Here is a 15,184-nt window from a genome sequence, read left to right as displayed (position 1 = left end):
CCCTATAAATTTCATCATCCCTTGGCGTTTATAAGAATTTGACTTTCAAGCTACTGAAATGCAATCGGCAGCAGAGCTCCCAAGACACCAGCCCTTTCCTGTGCCAGAGGCCCAGATGTAGCAAGACACCACCTGGAAGACAAGCTCAGACCCTGCAAGGCTCTGTTCATTAATCTCTAAAGCTTTCAGTAGGATTAAACTCTGATTTTTCCCTCTTGACAGCTCTGCCTACCTCAATAACAACCTATGAGACCTGTCAGACGTATGAGAGACCTATAGCCTTTACATCGCGGTCTAGGAAGCTGTGGATACAGTTCAAGTCCAACGAGGGCAACAGTGGGAAGGGATTCCAGGTGCCATATGTGACTTACGATGGTAAGATGCCGTTGTCTTTAATTTCGACTGCACACAGCCGGTCTCTGTGTCCCCTCGCTCAGCAAGAGGACTCGGGCTCCTGCACTGGAACATGGCGGATATCTGACAATAGAAGTTCAAGCAGGGAGCCGAGTCAGCTTGCATAGGCTGCTAAGGAACAGGTGAAGGTTTGTTCCCTGCTGAAAGGAAAAGAAAAGAGACACGACATTTCGGCTCACACGTTAAGAAGGCTCCACAGCCGTGGTGTTTCTTTTCATCTCCTTTCAGCAGGGAACAAACCTTCACCTGTTCCTTTGCATATCTGACAGTAGCCCAGCGAGGATTCTCTCCCACTCACCACACAATCTTCAAGTGTCAGGGATTTCACTGCTGTAAGCACTGCGGTGCTCCTCGGTCACAGCGTTTGTATGTGGAGTGCTCACAAGACTCCTTTTCCTCAGAATCAGAGGGAGAACTGGCACAAATATAAGGGAGAGTTTTTTCTGACACTGCAATTGTGTGTGACTGTCACTGGGTTTGAATTTCAAACAGGCTAATTTAAATGGTAATGTAAAATGATTTTTTTTCTAACAGAGGACTACCAGCAGTTAATAGAAGATATTGTCCGGGATGGGAGGCTATATGCTTCTGAGAATCATCAAGAAATATTAAAAGTACGTGCCTCTTTTTTCCTTCTATAAACTGTCACCTGCCTCAAATTAAGAAATACAGTCCGTTGTTTGGAATGTTGCACTATGTAGTACAGAAAAAAGGGAATATTTGTGCGAATGTGTAGTTCTTAGTCCAGGGGGACAGTCACTGGATTCAGGCAAGACTTCAGCTGAATCGACAGGGTCAAATCGACAAGTCTTCTCCATCGTGTTGCCCTTCAGCTGGGAGTTTTGTGCAGCTGTTTATTCCACTGTCCGTAAGAGACAGTATGTCACAGCATTGAAGAATTATTCCAATCACGAATCTGTTGTAGAAACGTTTTATTTTTTCTCTTTTTGTTGTGCAGGACAAAAAACTGATCAAAGCACTTTTTGATGTACTGGCTCACCCACAAAACTACTTCAAATACACAGCGCAGGAGTCAAAGGAAATGTTCCCAAGATCCTTCATTAAGCTGCTCCGGTCAAAAGTGTCCAGATTTCTACGGCCGTACAAATAGCCTCCCAGTCTGTCCTCAGCATTCCTGATAGCCATCACCTACCGCTCCGCCACAGGAGAAAGACAACAGTCTCTCTGCTCCCCTCTCACGCCAAGTCTTCACTATGACTTTAAACCTTTGGAATGTTCTTCAGTATTGCTAAGGAATATTTATATTTTGTGTGCTAGAACTTACAAAAAACCTTATTATGGATGCTTTTTAAAATATTTTTTTATATTTGTTTAATGGTTTTATTTCTTTTTTTTAAACGACCCGGAAGTGCACAGAGTCTAGGCTATAAATCAAGATGTGCACTAAAAGATTCTTCTCTCCCTTTGACAGAAGAAAGAATAGCAAACATTGGGATTCCCACTGGACCTACTCAGTGCAGGAAGAATGAAAAGACCCAGTAGAGAAAAAAATCAATCAAGTACATTTGAAAAATAATTTTAAAAATAGCAAAGCAAAATAAAAACTACCTGCAAGTAACTTATGTTACAAAAGGAATAAATGTCTGTTTCATACAGTAACTAATATTTGGGACTTTAATTGCACTTGAATTTTATATTGTAAGCTGTAGGAAAGAAACATGTGTTCCATTCTCCTGCTGCTTGTGTTGTATAGATATTGACTGCCCTGCTCTTAGCGAAAATGGAATTTTAACAACCAGTTAATTCCTTTCATATCAATGAACTCTTGTGAAACGTAGCCTGGGTTCATAGGGGGAAATTCGGAGGAATTCAAAAAGCTTTAACCCTTCAGTCTGAACAAGACAAGTGTGTTCAGATTATGTGTGTGCTCTCTCATCGAGAACTGTACCATTTCAAAGCTGCCAGAGAGAAGAACAATATTTTTGTAAACCTTCTTATATGATGGCACCAAGTGCACATTCTCTTCTGTTTCGATGTGTAAACCATATTCATTACATTAATGCTGTAGCTTTCCTTGCTTTCCTGTTCAATCAGTAATGGTATCGAGAGGGTGTTAGGGCGTACTTCAGATAGTAATGGCAATTCTGTAAATAATAATTTTGATTTAGCATTAATTGCAGGTCTTGAAAACCTTTGTTTCAGAGATCAAAGGTGCATTATTAAAGTTCAAGGGTGATACAGAGATGCAGCATGATTGTATGGGTCACTCACAGTACTCCAGCTTCAGTGACTGATCTGCATTAGAAATATTGCTCACATTGTATGCATATTTAACAGTGCCTGGTTTCCTGATGCTAGGAGCCCGTCACTCACTGCTGCATTGCAGCAATGTGCCCTATTAAAATTCTTCCTTTATTGCTGCAAATTGGGAGGAGGGTGTTTCAGAGAAGGGGTGACTCTAGTGTTATTTCTAGTTCTCTTCCCATGTATCAGTTCTGAGAACCCCTCATCACTAATATGTACGTGTATGTCATTGTTTGCATGGTGTCTTTTCAGGTTGATCAGCTTATGCGATGTCTGTGTTTGTGTGGGCGTGTCGGTGTGTGTGTGTTTGTGAGTCTATGTGTGTGTTTGTACAGTACGTGTCTGTGTGTGGGTGCACGTTTGTGTGTATCTGTGCACGTATCTGCTTGGTATTTGTGTGTTGGTGCGTGTCTGTGTGAGCATGTTTGTGTGTATCTGTGCATGTGTGTATTTGTGTAGGTGTGTCTGTGTGTACGGATGTGTCTGTCTGTGTGTGTGTGTGTGTGGGGCTGTGTTTCTGCATGTCCCTGTGTGTTTCTATGCGTGTTCTGTATGTGTGTTTGAGCGTGTCTATGTGTGTGTGTTTGTGTGTGTGTTTGAGCCTGTCCATGTGTGGGTGGGTTGTGTACATCTGTGTCTCTGTTTGTGCATGTCTGTGTGTTTCTATGCGAGCTCTGTATGTGTGTTTGAGCATTTTCATGTGTGTGTGTTGGAGCATGTTCATGTGTGTGTGTGAGTTTGGCATGTGTCTCTGTCCATGTGTGTGTGTTTCTGTGTGTCTGTGTCTGTTTGTACATGTCTGTGTGTGTCTGTGTGTGTTTGCAGTTTCTTTTTAAAAATGTTTGCTCTTTTCAGTGAAGAAACACGTCAGTTGAGGCCATAGATGAGAGATGAGCTCAGATAAAGAATTCTTCAGAGGTGATTGACGTGATTAAAGAACCCTTATGGAATGAGGTTAAGTTGTTGATTCTGCAATGTTTAAATACTTCAGTCTAGCACTGAAAAGTAAAGACACAACTAGGAGTGCGCCCATTGGCTTTCATTCTCCATCCTCCCTCCCTGTAGAAGGTGCAGAATCTCTTCAGTTTGGGGGTTTGAAATGTGGGAGGGACTACATCACACCCTGATGTCTGATAAGCATGACTGTTATGAGGACAATTTTACAGAAAATAAACAAAAACAGTTCTGAGACTGTAGGCTTTGCTTTTGAGAAAGAACATGTGCAGGGTGACTGTGGTGTTCATTGGGTGAAACTCCTTCTGCTCAAACTGCAGTTTACACAGATCCGGACCAACTTTAAGAGACACCTATCTAGTTACAGTTTTCCACAATTATATTAGTCTCTTCTGCACCCTAGTTTTGTGTTACTGAGTGATGAGAAAGTGTTTCATTTCTGCGATGAGAAAGAGAAGCAGACCCTCTGTTTCATGCAGTCTGCCCACAGGAGGCACTTCGATCTTGACATGTGCTTGTGAGCAGGACAGGACTGTTCTCTCTCCTGCATTTACTAGGAAAACAAGACGACCTGCTATAATATCACAGGTATCAAGTGTTATATCAATATGATAGTCATCTGCTAATGTTTCATGAAACATATAGCAAAATAACGATGCTAACATGCCGTAACAAATAACAAATAAAATCTTAAACTGCTTAGAAAAAGAAACTGCATTAGAAAAGCTGCTATGCAGAAGCTATTTGCTGGTCAGCAGTCCAGCAGTGTCAGGCTGCAGAGACAGAGCTCTGGGGTGCCGAGAGCCGCTGCGCTGTAGTTCAGTCAGCAGGGTCTTCATACTTTCTAGCAGTTCCAGTTCCCTCTTTCGTGCGAAGGGTTCCGGTCCCTGAACCGGCGCCAGGACAGACAGTGACTTTTCACAGCAGGCGTTTTCCTCTGTGTCACAGTGTGCAAGCCACACAGCTACTAAGTGGAAACAACAGGCACTGCACAGAGAGGTGGGGTGGGGGGTGGCAAGGACAGTGTTCTTCATTCGCCTTCGAGACAAGTGGTGGCTTTGGATTTCTAGAACTGTGTTTCAAACTGTGAAACGGACATTGATGAGCAAGGTGTCTCAGTTCTTTATGCTCCTTTAACTGGGAACGTGGATGTTGCCTGTTGCCTGATAAATGACAGTAGTGAGCACTGTGCATGCACATTAGAACATGCTCATTTCTTTTGACTTCCCACTGTACTTCTTTTGTAATGATCTAAGATTGTTCAAAGGTTGTCCTTCCCATCACTGAGGCAGGAGCTTAAAATGGACCTTTCTGTTGCCATTTCAGTATGACTAGGTGAAACTGTCAATAATCAATCAATCAGTTAATTAATCCTTTATTTGATAAATACCCTTAGCAGCAGTTTGCCACAGAATTTATCACAGAGTTGTACAGATGTGTTTAAATATTTTCTTTACCAAGCTAGTGTTTATTAGAAAGTGTTTTTTTAAGACTAGACCTGCATATTTGTTTCATCACGTTTTAGAATATAAGTAATGGGACAAATTGTCCAATATGAAACAGTGATGTCATGTGGCAAAACAGCCGCTGATCTGCTCACAGGAATCAGCTGTCTGAATGTGCAAGTTCAGTGGCGCGATTCACGTGGAAACACGAGCCCTGCCCACAGGTGTGGCTCTCCCAGTGTAGTGGGGTGAAGTGGAAGATTACACTTGTAAGACGCTTTGCTCGTTGGGTTCTGTAAGCACGCTTTGAGAGAGGAGAGGGCTGCTGAGGCACAGGGCAGAAGAAAGAGTTGTCCTCACCTCCTCTCCAGCTGTTGAGCGTCATGTAGCCTTGGTACTGCTTTGGCGAGCTGTAGAATGTGACTCATCGCTCTGCACGACACGCGTCATGGGCTGGCGTTTGTACATGTCTGCAGAATGTCTGCACTTATTCTGGCCTGCTGAGGTGCTGCTGTGTTGTTTCCTGTGAATTGATGTCCAAGACTGTTCTGGGGTGTTGGTCCCCAGCTCGTGTGAGTTCTGACCTCCTGTTCTTTCACAGTCAGTGTTTCATTTGTCTCCCAGACCTGGGTAGGCTCTTTGTTTTTTTTGTTCACTTTTCATCACGAGATTCTAGAAATAATAAATATTTGTGGTTCCTTTGTCTAACATTCCTTTTCCTTGTGTAACTTTCTTACATCGGTATGACACTATACTGTAGTGTCATTTTGACATTTGCCACACTGTGTGTCCTCTATTTTGTATGGTAATATGCAGGAGGGTGAATAGTATTTACTATACATGTACATGTTTCTCAGGTTGCTTGTAGTATCCTCCCACCTCAATAAGTGTAATTGTCTAAGAGAGAACTAGTGTCCGCATGTAATAAAGTATGAGTTTCCATCACCTGTGTCCTTTTAAACTAACGTTTTAAGTTGGTTGTTACATGAAGTTCATTTATGTTTGCTGTGTTTGTGTCAAGATACTGTGAAACTCAGCCTATGGTTCTTAAATCAGGTCTTTGATCCAGTATTTTAAGTGGTGGTTTGTTGACTGTTGCATATTTGTATTGTGGATTCCAAAAACATTAATAAAGTGCTGCATTGTTAGAACCCTTCTAAACAGACCTCTGAGAGTAATATGGGCAAAAGAGCACACCAGTGGAGCTACTCTTTCGTATGAAGAGAAAAAAGGACTGCGCACATTTTGTAGCTTATAGATCCAGAATTTCATGCTGTTGTTTTTTAAAAGAAATCAGCGTATGATATTTGCAAACATACCTGGGCAGTGTATTCCAGACTACCACCGACCTTGTTCTAAAAAGTGCTTCCTGCTCTCATTCCTACAGTAAATATATTTACTAGTGACTCCCAGTTTAATTTTCATATTTCCCTTTTTCTGCTGAGCACGGGCACTGTTTCCATTTCTTCACATCCTCATTCACCTTAGAATGGGGACCTCAAATTATATAATAATAATAGCTTACACGTATATACTGTAGCCCTTTTCTGGACACTCCTCTCAAAGCTCTCTGCAGTTAATGGGGATCCCCTCCACCACCCCCAGTGTGCAGCCCCACCTGGATGATGCAACGGCAGCCATAGTGTACCAGTACACTCCCCACACACCAGCTCTCAGTGTGGATGAGAGCAGAGTAATGAAGCCAGTTCAGAGATGGGGATTATTAGGAGGCCATGATTATTCTGCTTGCTCTCCTCTTTCTATGGCAGTGACATCCTCTACCAGGACTGCACACATAATTCTAAGTGAGATTTAACTAGTACTTTATACTGTACATGTCACTATATACCATCACATTTCAGTGTCTTTTTTAACTACTTCAACATGCTCTCTGTAAGACCACACTTATGAGTCAATTCTCTGTCTCATTTGCTGGTTCTTCCAGTTCAGGGTCTCCCAACAGATATTTACTGAGGACATCTTCACCATCTGTATGTATGGCTTTGCACTTGTCTGCAGTAAATTGCCCAGGCGTGAATAAAGTGTGAAGGACTGCATTTCCCTTGCTCCTTCAATACTGCCTCCTCTCCTTTCTCAGTGTCATCTGAGAGAGCTACTCACATGAATAATAAAATCAAGTCTAGAAAGCAGGGGCCCAAACGATTACATAAATTAGGAGACAAAAAGCATATTTTACAATTATTTTAAAAAGCACAGGGCACAGGTGTACGATGACTTGCAAGCACAGGTGTGAAAAAAGATATTTGAAAGGCAAGAGAGAGATAGAAAGGAATATTGCAATGGAATCTTTTGCAGTATTATGACAGCAGAAGAGCAGTAAAGGATGGAGTCTCAGAGAAGAAGTTGGGAAATAGCGGATTCATTAAATGAGTGTTGAACCCAGGTGTTTACCGTGGAAGAAACTGACATCATGCCCCAGGCTGAGCAAACACAAAGTTCCAAATCAAATGAGATCAGCATTGAAGATCCAGAGATGTTATGGGTGAGATTCTGTACCGCCGCTCTTACCTGAATTCAGAGCAGCGGTCTGCGACTGTGTGCTGAGCTGTGAGTCACATGAGCTCAGCAGGTGAGGCAGACAGGGCAGATAACAGGCCAGGGAGATACTGAGCAAGCATTCCAGGGGAAATCCAGGAGAAAGCCAAAAGACAGGTGAGTTCAGGAGCCAGGAAAACAGGTAGATCAAAGAACCATAAGGAAATCCCCAAGTGAGCCAGAGGGAAAACAAAGCCAAGGTCATAGCCAGTGGTAGACGGTAGAAAGCGGGACAATCGGAGGAAAGTCCAACGATGTGAAATCGAGCCGGAGCAGGAGCAAAGCACAAAGGACGCCAAGAATTAAAAGACAGCTCTCAGTCTCAGCAAAGGAACTGACATGGGCACTGATCTTAAATATCCTGGCATTAATGAGGTAAGTACATGTTAATTGCACACAGGTGGGATGGATCTTTTACCAGATCCCGTAATAACGACTGTAAATCGGGAATTAACAGGTGTAGTAGTAGAGGTTGCATTTGTTGCCGTGGTAACTCTAGGGTGTCTCCCAGTGATCTGACGTGAGTGTTAGTATTAGTGTGCCCCCCCCCCCACCTTCATAGGGTGACCCCAGGGTGGCAGATGGGGTTTTCCAGGAAAACATGAATGAACAGATTGAACCAGGAAAGGGGGCATGCAACTTCCTAACAGAGACCCAGCACCTCTCCGGACCCAGATGCCTCCAGTGGATAAGGTATTGGGGACTACCCTGGGACAGGCGAGAATCCAGGATACAGTGAGGTGTAGGTTCACAGAAGACCTCAATTAGAGGGCCAATGAATTGCAGAACCAGCTTTCTGGAAGAAACATGTAGTTGGAGATGTGGGTTTTGTGGATAATCACACCTTCTGCCTGGAGGGCAAAGCCACAACCATCATGATCCCCACCATCCCGGCCACAAACTGTTCTCCCCCTGTGCTCTGGCAAGCGGTACCACACTGTTAAAGCACAGACCACTGGACTCAAGAGCAGCTTCTAACCCACCGCAGTGCACATCCTCAACAGCTCACTGCAGGGCCTAAATACACATCTGCACAATGCACTTTTTGAATGGTCTACCATGTTTTTGTTTGTCTCACTACTACACATTTATTGTTCCTCAACATATTTACTGTTCATTGTGTGGTGTTGTCTGCTGTACTGTGTATGTCCCGAGACATCAGCGCGATTAAGAATGCCAGTGTTCAATAAACTGCTCTACTCTACTAGTAGTTTACTAGTACTTTACTCTAGAGTGGGGCAGGTATGAGGAAGAAGTAATAGGTTTATTCCATGCTGTAAAGAGAAGAGAGAAAACACAACGTTTCAACTGTGGAGCCTTCAGGTGTGAGAAAGACAGGGCAGACAGCAAAGATTAAATAGCACAGGAGAACAAAAGCTGGGAGAGGGCAGGAGGCAGGAGGGGCAGAGAGGCCACTCAGGAAGTGCAAAGTGGAGAGGGGTGAAGAAAAGTGTGAAGTCAAAACCTGCATGAGAACTACTATGAGTCTGGTAGGTACCAAGAGCAGGTGGGTTGCACCTTTCACCAAACCACAAACCTCTTATGTCCCTGGAGTTGCTTCTTAAAAATAAATAACAATGTGTGTTCTTGTAACAGCCTAGGCTGTAGCCGTGTTAGCCTGTGGTGAAGAGGAAGACGATATTTGGAGGTCTGGACAAACTGGTTCGGCCAGGTGTGGGTTTCCCACCGTTACTAACGGGACAAAGCAAGAAGCTAGACAAGCCTTTTTCAAGACCTACAGTGCATTAGGGTGGGAAGACTACATTACATCGGTGTGTTCTGGTGACAGTCTAGGGTCTTCTATAGGGAAAGTTGATGCGCAGATTTCCCTACCACACTACCAACAGAGTTGGCAATCTGTTACTCTGCCCTAATGGTTTTGTTCATGTGTAGGCTGGAAGAAGTGACAGAATGGAGACTCAGGCGAGATGCTGGAAGATAAGGGTGAGCAATGAACTCGGAAGTCTCAAAGGTCTGAGTGTTTTTTTTCTTTTTGCGCCAGTAGGTAGATACAGCAGCTGGAAAGACTAAGCTGTTGTTGGCAACTTGTGCCAACATATTTTCCAGAGTACTAAGGTTTTATTTTATCAACGCCTTAATCGGGGTTTCTTTTAATCACAAAATCCCTCTTTTGGCCCTGATGAACTTGTGTTTAAAGTCTGTGATTCTTGACTAGATGTAATACAACACATTATGTTTATCAGCAATTTCGTAACATCCTGCCTTCGATGGTGTGCAATCACTTTTTCTGAAAAACAAAACTTCAATTAAGTCTAAACTTGAATTTTGATAACTTGCCTTTTATGTGTTTAAAAAAACAAATAAAGCAACAGTTTCAGTAAACATAAAAACGTGGCCAGAATAAGCTAATGTCCTGTAGCTGGTTAAAGCTACATTTGAGAGACACCATACTGAGTGTAAGCAGAAAAATAATTCAGGAAGCCCTATGTGAGGTAGATTGTTTTTGTCCTGTGAACAATTTACAGTATCTTTGAGTGATAACTTACCTATTGTCTTTGCAATATGCATTTAGATTATATGGTATCGTCATATTACTGCTCTTTTCAAGACAGCTAAAGAATTATCACAGTTAACATCTCAGACTAGTTAGATAACGTCCCGGTAACTCTTGCTGTGTCAAAGGGTGGTTGATCCTGTTATTATAGGTTAAATGCGAGTAGGTAGCTGTGTCAGCATGCATAGGCTGCAAAGGAACAAGTAAATGTTTATTCCCTGCTGAAACGTGAAGAAAATAAACATGTTTCAGCTGTAGAGTCTTCTTTTCAGCATGGAATAAATCTTTAATGGTTCCTAAATGTGACTATTTCTATATCATTTAAATGTACCCTTTCAGTGTAGTTATCAGATTCAATGGCTGAATAGAGTTCTATTAAAATGAAAGAAAATCTCTATATTCAACAAAAAAGTTGAAATAATTACAATATAACACTTTTCCTCTGTCAGGTCCACATAAAATCAATTTCAGTAGTTTGGCTAAATTGTAAAGGATGAGACATAAAAACCTGAAATGTATTAATATTTGGTGTAACTCTCCTGCCCTTTGTTCACAAGGAATGAGCCAGGGAGCTGTGACAAGGGTGAAGAGGAGGTGAGTGAGGGGGAGAGTGAGGGGTCTCCGTGAGGGCGGAGAGGGGGCGTGAACCTGCAGACAGAGAAGCTACAGTACAGTGTGTGTGGTGAACCCATCTGGAAAATGTCCAGTGTCCAGTATCCAGTGTCCAATGTCCAGTGTCCGGTGCCCAGTGTCCAATGTCCAGTGTCCAGTGTCCGGTGCCCAGTGTCAAATGTCCAATGTCCAGTGTCCAATGTCCAGTGTCCAGGGCACAGTGTCCAGTGTCCAGTGCCCGGTGTCCAGTGCCCAGTGCCCAGTGCCCAGTGCCCAGTGTCCAATACCCAGGGCACAGTGCCCAGTGCCCAGTGTCCAGTGCCCGGTGTCCAGTGCCCAGTGCCCAGTGTCCAGGGCACAGTGCCCAGTGCCCAGTGCCCAATACCCAGTGCCCAGTGCCCAGTGCCCGGTGCCCACTGGGCTCTCTGTGTGGTGGAGGGAGCAATGCCCAGGAGGCCTTTCCTTCCTGTCAGCAGCGGCTCAAGCAGTAATGCAGTGCTCCCTTCACGTCAACCACAGGGGCTATTGTGCTTTAATTTCACGAGCCGCAAACACCATACAGTACAGCACCTTGCATAAGTACTCAGACCCTTCCTGTGGGGTCCCACTTTGTGAAATAAAATGATGCATGCACGTTTTTAAACTCACTATTTTATTCAGAACTCGAATCCTCAGACTTCTAAAGGTACAGATAAGTTACCTTATGTCAGCAAATGTCAGCAGAAACTAAAAAGAAAAAATAAACTGCTTTTGTCTTTGATTTGCCTGCTCTTTGTTCCGTCTTTACAGTTTCTCAGGTCCTGCTGATGAGAAGCAGAACTATAACATGATGCTGCTGCCACAGCCTTTCTGGGATTTGAACCCACAACCCACTTGCCTGGAGCACAAAGCCTGACCACTGCTTCCCACTGCTAGAACTGATGCATACATGGTCAATGCTGTGGTGGAGCCTTGCCCTGTTATAGAGACGTCTGGGTTTTTTTATTGCAAAGCTTTGACTTTCATTTCCTTCGTTTACTATATTTTTCTGTGCCACCAGAGGGCATAAGCACATAACTTGTAACTGCATGTGTTACGGCAGCGTATCCTCAATCAAGCTTGGAGACATTTCAGTTTCTCTGTTTTCTTATTACTTGAAACAGGATTTTTAATCAAATTGGGATGTATTTCCCCTCTACAGCTGTCTCCTTTCCTTTTTCAAAGGGCATAAAGCAGATGCCATAGCACATCTATTACAGTGTATTGTGACAACTGATCAGCAGCACATTTAACACACTTTAACACACAAAGCAGGGAAATGTGTAAGGAAAACCACACAAAACTGTTGTTCTAACCATACAAATAAATATTTTGGTGTTAGAAATGGCAGTTTGTCTTTGGGTCTGTTTTTAATACTCAGCTATCTGCTCCAATAAATTAAAATGTATGTGTTCAGCTGATCTTTGAGAACCAGACATCGATCACACTTGTTTGTCAGATGAAAGAGCCCCAATGCACAGATAACATGACCTGTGACCTTCCCCAGCCCAGAGTGCAGATGCAGGCCCTTTCAGATCAGTGTTTAATCTCATTGTGTGCTTTCTGACTCTCAGTGCCACAACCAAGCTCCCTCCATTGGGCTGTTTGCCATCCTCTCTTCATACAGTATACCTGAACAAACACAAACTCCTCATGTAAAGAAAATAGCTGCTCTCTTCCTGAGGCCTGGGCCTCTATTCTTGTCCCAGCAATCTGTTGCCCATACAGGGTTTAGTTTTTGGGAGAAATTCAAATTCTCAATGGTTGGAAACAGTATCCATCCTGACAAATTAAATCAGTAATTGTTCCATTATTAATTGCTCAGGTTTAACAGAAACTAGGACTCCTGTAGTGCTTTAGCTCTGGAAGTGAATATCACTGCTTTCCACTGTGAGCAGAGACCTAATTAAACAATTAAACAAATAATTGCTCTGATCAAGCTGTTCAGGGAGTTGAAATGGAAATCCAAACACGAGGACATGCTGAATCACACTGCAGTGAAATAAGCCCCCATAGAAACATCTTTCAGGATGATCTTTCAGGTAGAATAAGAAATGTTCCTGTCAGGTGACAATGTCCCTTTCACTGCCACACAAGGACACGAGTTTCTTTTAATGCTTTGCATCGTTGTTCCTGATCTCACTGGCTGGTATCGCTGGCTTTAGCGGGACCCAGAATGAGACACTATGAGACATTACGTAACTGTAATTGAAGTTGTTAAACGGAAGTTCACAAAGAAGTCAAACGGCAATCTTGCACTTCCGCCCTTACTTACTTCTACTGTAAATCCTCGACTGCTGCCCACAACTCAGCGTGCATCTTCTCTAACTCCCCTCCCTCCCCACCAGCTGCACTTGTGCGGCTGCCTCCCCTGCTCATTCCTCACAGGTCTTAGGGCGTTTTGGCAGATTTGACCTTACAGCCAGGGCTGTCATTTCCTCAGCCACTGTAAATATTAAGTATTCTGTGTCAGCATGTTAATTAGAATTTGGCCCAACTACTGAAATAGAAGATGAATGTACTCAAGGGCTTGTACAGTATGGTTGCAATGGGATTAAACATATAAAGAACAACAACACATACATTTGTATTGTATACATGAGCATGTACACATCCATTCATATGTACTACAGTAGTATAGAAATAATAAAATAAGAAATTCTGCTAACAAAAGGAGGCCATTCAGTACACCTAGTCCAATTGATCATTAGTAGTTAGTTTTTATGAGGTTTCATCCAGCTGTTTCTAGATAGAATCTAGGGTATCAATTGCAATAACATGGCTTGATCCATACTCCCACAACCTTTTGTGTAGAGAACTGCTTCCTGTCCTTTTGGAAGGATCTAATCCAGCCATTTGAAATAAGCCACAATATTGACTTCAAACAACATGGCTGTGCAGTTTGGTCCAGATTTCCAAGTACAAAGGTAAGTCATTAACAAATGCAGGCAGACATTCCGTACATGTACAGACAAACGTTGTGCAGCAATACCGATAATGATTTGAAGACAAACACAAACACAGAAGAATACAGCTCATAAACTGTATCTCGTTTGATTTTTAACTTCAAATCCATTTTGTTTGTGATTAATATTTAAATCTTTTTGGGAATAGCTAAATTGCTCAGAAATCTCAGAAATTATGTTTTTTGCAAAAGGTTTCCATCTTGATTTTTTTTCTCTCCAACTTTCATTAAAGAGAGACTTCTAATTCCCCTGCAGAGACCAGATTTTGCTGACAGTTTTACAGGCAAAAGTGATTTGTGTTAATTCCTTGAGACAAATCCAGGTATAGGGACTGCAGTTCTGTTCCTTCGTCAGCTGTCTGTAACAGCTGAAATACTCCAGGGAGCAAAGCAAATGAAAGGTTATTGCATTTCCTCTTTTACATTGATGCGTTCCAATATAAAGGAAAAAAAAAACAACTAGTTCAGCTAAATTGTATTTTAATTTGATAAACCCAAAAAGTATTTTTATGGGCTCGATCCATTTATAGTTTTAGATTTTCTTGTTACATACTATATATTCACAAACCTGTACATATACAGTACAACATAAACATTCTAGGTTATGTAGGATATTGCAATTAAAAATAACTAAAAAATAATTACAAGGAATAAATACATCCACTTTAACATTTATTTTAATGTACACAAAGAATGCCCTACATCATAGATTTTAAAGCAACATAAGAAAAAAATTGCTTCCTGGTTAACTTGTTTTGAATACAGAAATGTATGTTCTCTGTTCAGCTAGAATGCAGTGTGGTTCAATGTGTTACTTAGAGCAGATTCAGACCATGACATTTCAGAAGGTGATCACTGCAGTCGGTGCCCCAGGAACAGGGCTCGAACCTTGAGCAGTCAGAGAGAACTGCTGCTGGCAGGAGGGTTTTGCAGACACTGGTTTGAGGTTGTGTCACACACTTTTAACTGCTGGTCAGGTGGCTTCCTGAACAGAAATAACCTCCAGGCTTCTTCAGGAGTACCTGAAATGCAATAAATCTTGTTACAAAGCATTAAGCCATTTCTGTTATTAGAGCCGTTGGAGTGTGTAGAGCACCCATCTTTTTAGGCCTTGTGTGAGCTCTTTCTGTGATGCCTCTACAAACACCCACCTTTCTCTTGTCTCTCAAGATGCAGTCTAGAAATCCTGAAAAAACTTCCTTTATAAACATGTCCTAAATGAAGTTAAACAGAAGTTCAGGAGGAGGTCAAACTGTAATCTCACACTTCTACTCTCCTGCATATAAATATTTGCCGGCTGCTCACAAGTCAGCGCACATCTTCTCCAGCTCTCCCTTCACCCCATCTTCACCATTTCAGCTGCCTCCCTGGCTCATTCCTCACAGGTGAGGGGGATTCTGGCAAACTGTCATGTCTTCAACCAGGGGAGATAATATCAAA

General features: G+C 42.5%; 1 protein-coding gene across 2 annotated transcripts in view; it reads left to right on the top strand.

Annotated features, from left to right (window-relative positions):
- scube1 (signal peptide, CUB domain, EGF-like 1) overlaps positions 1-6,239 on the top strand; it is a 140,626-nt gene extending 134,387 nt beyond the window's left edge. For both annotated transcript variants that reach the window (XM_069192888.1, XM_069192887.1), the window contains 3 exons: positions 223-375; positions 949-1,028; positions 1,373-6,239. In XM_069192888.1, the coding sequence (XP_069048989.1) occupies positions 223-375; positions 949-1,028; positions 1,373-1,525 (386 nt within the window). In that variant the 3' untranslated portion in view covers positions 1,526-6,239. The remainder of the gene's footprint in view (positions 1-222; positions 376-948; positions 1,029-1,372) is intronic.
- Positions 6,240-15,184: the final 8,945 nt, after the last annotated feature.

The sequence above is a fragment of the Lepisosteus oculatus genome, chromosome 7 (assembly GCF_040954835.1).
Source record: "Lepisosteus oculatus isolate fLepOcu1 chromosome 7, fLepOcu1.hap2, whole genome shotgun sequence".
NCBI lineage: Eukaryota > Metazoa > Chordata > Actinopteri > Semionotiformes > Lepisosteidae > Lepisosteus > Lepisosteus oculatus.
The sequence above is the reverse complement of the archived record's forward strand: the minus strand, read 5'-3'. Positions and strand labels throughout refer to the sequence as shown.